We start from the raw sequence: 5,758 nt of genomic DNA, 5'->3' as shown, positions 1-5,758 counted from the left end.
CGGTCACCAACGTGGCTGCAGCCGAAAGGGGTGTAGCATAGCCGCTCGCTAAGCTCTGTAACCCGGCAACCAGACATCGCCAGCCGAACCGCAGAGCCTTCCCGACGTTCTACCAGACAGGACCAATGGGACACAGACACAGAGTCAGGCACAAGCAATCACAAGGGACGCACACAAAAACATACATTGTGTGTGTGGTGGGGTGTATGTGAGTGTGTGTTGCAGCAGTTAACTAGTGTCATATGTTAGAGCTTAGGGCTGTGAGAGATTTACTCAGATTTACTCACAGTCTACTGCTCTGCTCTCAGCACCCCTAACAACCCCCTTAACCCCTAACCACCCCCTTAACCCTTAACCACCCCCTTAACCCCTAACCACCCCCTTAACCCCTAACCACCCCTTAACCCCTAACCACCCCCTTAACCCCTAACCACCCACCTTAACCCCTAACCACCCCCTTAACCCCTAACCACACCCACCTTAACCCCAAACCACCCCCTTAACCCCTAACCACACCCACCTTAACCCCAAACCACCCCCTTAACCCCTAACCACCCCCTCTTAACCCCTAACCACCCCCTTAACCCCTAACCACCCCTCTTAACCCCTAACCACCCCCTTAACCCCTACCACCCCCTTAACCCCTAACCCCTTAACCTCTAACCACCCCCTCTTAACCCCTAACCACCCCCTTAACCCCTACCCCCCTTAACCCCTAACCACACCCCCTTAACCCCTAACCACCCCCTCTTAACCCGTAACCACCCCCTTAACCCCTAACCACCATCCCTTAACCACACCCCCTTAACCCCTAACCACCCCCTTAACCCCAAACCACCCCCTTAACCCCTAACCACCCCCTTAACCCCTAACCACCCCCCAACCCCAAACCACCCCCTTAACCCCTAACCACCGTCCCTTAACCCCTACCCCCTAACCCCTAACCACACCCCCTTAACCCCTAACCACACACCCCTAACCCCTAACCACACAACCTTAACCCCTAACCACCCCTTAACCCCAAACCACCCCCTTAACCCCTAACTACCGCCCTTTAACCCCTACCCCCCTTAACCCCTACACCCCCAACCCCAAACCCCAAACCAAACCCCCCCTTAACCCCAAACCACCCCCCTTAACCCCTAACCACCCCCTCTTAACCCCTAACCACCCCCATTAACCCCTAACCACCCCCTCTTAACCCCTAACCACCACCCCCCTTAACCCCTAACCACCCCCTTAACCCCTAACCACCCCCCCTTAACCCCTAACCACCCCCCCTTAACCCCTACCCCACCCCACCTTAACCCCTAACCTAACCCCCCACCTTAACCCCTAACCACCCCACCTTAACCCCTAACCTAACACCCCCTTAACCCCTAACCACCCCCACCTTAACCCCTAACCACCCCCCCTTAACCCCTAACCACACCCCCCTTAACCCCTAACCACCCCCCTTAACCCCTAACCACCCCCCCTAACCAACCCCTAACCCCTAACCACCCCCACCTTAACCCCTAACCTCCCCCACCTTAACCCCTAACCACCCCCTTAACCCCTAACCACACCCCTTAACACCTAACCGCCCCCTTAACTCCTAACCACACCCCCTTAACCCCTAACCACCTAAGGGGGATACAATACGCAATTATTTAGTAAAAAGACAGGTGCTGCTGATAATACTGCCATTGTCATAGAGGTAGAAGGCATGTATGTATAGCCCCATGTATCTGAACCTGTCTGGCCAAAAATATTATTGCATGTCATACTCTTTTTGGCCAGACAGCATCAGCTGTTTCGCTCGCTCGGAATGCTTTCTCCGGAGGAATTAGTTTCAGCCAATTACAAAATTGAAGGAAAGTTGGCAGATGCACAGCATACTGTTCGGATGCTGGAATTATTTTTGTATGAACATGCGAAGGTAACCTACTTTTTCAAGTGATTTGTTTGACAATCAGATGAAAACATCATGGCACATTAAAATGTAAAATATTTGTACAGTTTAATTACATGTCTTTACTATAAATCCCAGCCTCTGACTGGTCTCTCTGCCTGGGGCCTCCAAATCACTAAGTCTGCCCCTGACTAACCCATCTGATCCTGTAAATAGTGCTGACAGAGTTGAACTAACCCATAGTTCACCATACTCACTCAGTTAGTGAATGGTTAACTTGTTCATAGTGACACAGCACAGCAACAAGAATTCAAGAGTTCAAGAATTCAGTGAATGCAGTGTTTCTAGGGTTACATAACTTGGAACAACTATCTAAAGCAAAATGTAGAATATTACACTATTTTGTAGAGGAGACTTGAATTATTCTTTTTTGCTTCACCTAACATTATAGCCTACCTTTCTGTACTTCTTGTGTTTCTCCCTTTTTCTCTTCTCCTTCGCCTCTTTTTTCCTCTCCTCCTCCTCTCTTCCCTCGCTGTCCTCCACCTCTATGAGAGTTTGGTATCTGTCGGGGAGGAAGACGATGTGAACTTGTTTGGACGTCTTCAGAGTAGGACCGTTCTGTTTTACCAGGCTAACGCGCTCACACTCACTCATCGGAGTGCCTCTTGTCCCTGGTTCTGTCTCCCACTGCCTCCCCTCTCTCTTCACTCTCCCGCCTTCTCTCTCCCCATCCACATCATCCGATTGAAACTCGACATTTTCTATTATTCTTGTCAGATCTTCTGATGCAGACTTGGATGGCTTTTTGTTTTGACGTTTCCGTCGCGGCATGTTCTTTCTGTAGTCCAGCTCACCAGGACGCGTTCCCGTCTATTGGCTGTGAAGCAGGTGGAATGTTGGAAGGGGACCTTTGGAACCATAGCGCATAGCGACAGACTACTTGGCCAGCTAACTGATAGAGATAGGACTGCCTTTAGCCAGGCTGTCTATATCAGCTTAATTTAATAAATACAAAAAAAACGTTAATATTGGGTTATAAGTAGGGTAGTTATGACATTAGCCTAATAACAACATGGTTAACTACAGGTTGGGTGACAAGTTGTAAAAACTTCAGTGTGTGTCTCGGGAATCTACAGTAAATATAGCCTGCAGATAACTGTCAAAATAAAGGAAACACCAACATGAAGAGTCTTAATAGGGTGTTGGATCAAAACGAGCCTCCAGAAAAGCTTCAATGCACCTCGGCATAGATTCTACATGTGTCTGGAACTCTATTGGAGGGATGTGACACCATTCTTCCACAAGAAATTCCATAATTTGGTGTTTTGTTGATGGTGGTGGAAAACGCTGTTTCAGGTGCCACTTCAGAATTTCCCATAAGTGTTCATTTGGGTTGAGATCTGGTGATTGAGACACACACACACACACACACACACACACACACACACACACACACACACACACACACACACCCTTTAAACCCCCTATGCTCATTTGAGACCCCTCTTTCAAAGTCACTGAGATCTCTTCTTCTAGCCTTGGTACCCAAAATAATGGTCAACTGGGCTTCTTTATACATGACCCTAAGCATGATGGGATGTTAATTGCTTAATTATCTCAGGAACGGCTTCCAGTTGAGCAATGTATTAAGAAGTCGCACGAGGTCTCTTCTCCGACAACTTTTGTAAATAATCCTCAATTTCCCCTAAATTCATACTTCTCATGACCTCAAAAGTAATTTTAATTACATAGTAATAGAGTGTACCGACACTAGCATGAGCAAACCAGTCACACGCTTTGGACAATCGACGGGAAAAACTTCACATTGTACCAAATCAACTTCAGCTAAAATGGCTACCACCCCACCTTCATTGAAGGCTTCAATAGCCACTCTGGGTGACACGGCTAACTGGATAACACTGGAGATCCAAGGTCAGACAGCTGGCAAAATGGCATGAAAGTTTGGCAGCAGAACACACCCCGAATTGGTGAATAACTCACTGGCGGCTGCACTGCCTCCATTTTAGTCAACCTTGGAAACCATCCGGGGCTCTGTGGCATCTCACACTACCACACTGGCCGAAGTTGAGGCCGGTCTCTCGGGCCACAGCGACCAACTCATTGCGCTGGAAACCAGGCTTGACATGCGCCAACAAGTCTCTGCAGCTACAAGTGGAAGATTTGATTTCACGCTCAAAGCGGCAGAATATCAGTGTGATTGGACTGCCAGAGGATTCTGAGACAGGATATCCAACCCAGTTCGTGGCTCAGCTGTTCAAGGAAGTTTTGGGCGATGAGGCTTTTCCCAATCTCCCTGAACTCAGTAGAGCCCAACGCAGCACCGAAACCTCGCCCAGGTGGCCGGACCGTGTCCCATCAAAGTGTGGTTCCATCGATACAAAGAAAAGGCCACAAGATAAAAGTTATTCCAGGATTTCAGTTCTAGCCTGGTGAAGAAACGGGCCGCATTCAATGACATTTAACCAGAAGGTTGCAAGTTCAAATCCCTGAGCTGACAAGGTACACATCTGTCGTTCTGCCCCTGAACAGGCAGTTAATCCACTGTTCCTAGGCCGTCATTGAAAATAAGAATTTGTTCTTAAACTGACTTGCCTACTTAAATAAAGGTCAAATTTAAAAAATGAAAATAAAAACATTAAGTCCACTCTGTACGAGAAGGGAATCTGCTTTGGGCTGATTTATCCTGGTTTACTCCATGTCACCTTCAATGGGCCGTCTACCGTCAGCGAATTGGATTGGGATGATTTCTCACCTCCCTGTATTATGTGAGTAATGTTAGTTCTAGTGACCGTGTGGAGGCTAGAGGCTACATACATCTATGGCCATCTATCAATCCTATGCTAAAGCTTGCTAGCTACAGTAGGTGGCACATAACTTGTTTCTGTTGTTGAACATAAAACATACTATGCTGTCTTTACTGCTCTTTAAACTTCCATTGCGTCTTGTTTCTTAATAATCATAGACAATCACTGTTAAAAGCACAGCATTTTGATTTCTTTCATTTTACTAAGGCTTTGAACTTCCTGCTCCACGAATGGTAATCTATAGCCTACATTGCAGTTTGGCAGCCTTTAGGTCATTTTGGATACCAATGTTACTAGCTAGTTAGACACTGATCTTGTCCACCAATATTTGAGTATATACATTTTTCATTTGGGGTCTGCGTGATATATATATAATTAAAAAAAATATCTATATATTTTTTACTGTTAGTTTTTATGGACACTCTGAACTACCGTGGTTTACATTGGCCATGATTGGTTGTTCACTGATGGTCCTCAGTTACATTCATTTTTATCTTGGACTCTACTAAGACATTGGAGTCTAATACATCTGTCACGCCCTGACATTAGAGAGCTTTTTATGTCTCTATTTTGGTTTGGTCAGGGTGTGATTTGGGTGGGCATTCTATGTTCTTTTTTCTATGTTTTTGTATTTCTTTGTTTTGGCCGGGTATGGTTCTCGATCAGGGACAGCTGTCTATCGTTGTCTCTGATTGGGAACCATACTTAGGTAGCTTTTTCCCACATGTGTTTGTGGGTAGTTATTTTCTGTTCAGTGTTTTCTGCACCGGTTTCGGTCATTCTCTTTGTTATTCAGTGTTCAGTTTAAATAAAAAGCATGAACACTTACCACGCTGCGCTTTGGTCCGATTATTCCTCATCTGACGACAGCCGATACAACATCACTCCTCTCTTCCAATTCTACTCTTGTTTAATTGTTGCACTAGCTGAAGGCTTTAGACCCACGGTTCGTATGCTTAATTGTACATATCCAAAATGCTAGTTGTCCGTTTGTATATACTTTTATTGATTTATTTCCTCATAATGATGTTTAACA

At 46.2% G+C, this 5,758-nt stretch overlaps 1 protein-coding gene across 1 annotated transcript in view; it reads right to left on the bottom strand.

Annotated features, from left to right (window-relative positions):
- Positions 1-2,798, bottom strand: part of LOC112262146 (uncharacterized protein C1orf115 homolog) — a 3,113-nt gene extending 315 nt beyond the window's left edge. Inside the window, exons 1-2 of the mRNA XM_024437865.2 lie at positions 2,351-2,798; positions 1-109 (exon numbers count right to left, since the gene is read on the bottom strand). The exon at positions 1-109 is cut by the window's left edge and continues 315 nt beyond it. Coding sequence (XP_024293633.1) covers positions 1-109; positions 2,351-2,728 — 487 coding nt within the window. The 5' untranslated portion in view covers positions 2,729-2,798. The remainder of the gene's footprint in view (positions 110-2,350) is intronic.
- Between the last annotated feature and the right edge of the window lie 2,960 nt (positions 2,799-5,758).

Source organism: Oncorhynchus tshawytscha, linkage group LG11 (assembly GCF_018296145.1).
Source record: "Oncorhynchus tshawytscha isolate Ot180627B linkage group LG11, Otsh_v2.0, whole genome shotgun sequence".
NCBI classification, from domain to species: Eukaryota; Metazoa; Chordata; class Actinopteri; order Salmoniformes; family Salmonidae; genus Oncorhynchus; species Oncorhynchus tshawytscha.
The sequence above is the reverse complement of the archived record's forward strand: the minus strand, read 5'-3'. Positions and strand labels throughout refer to the sequence as shown.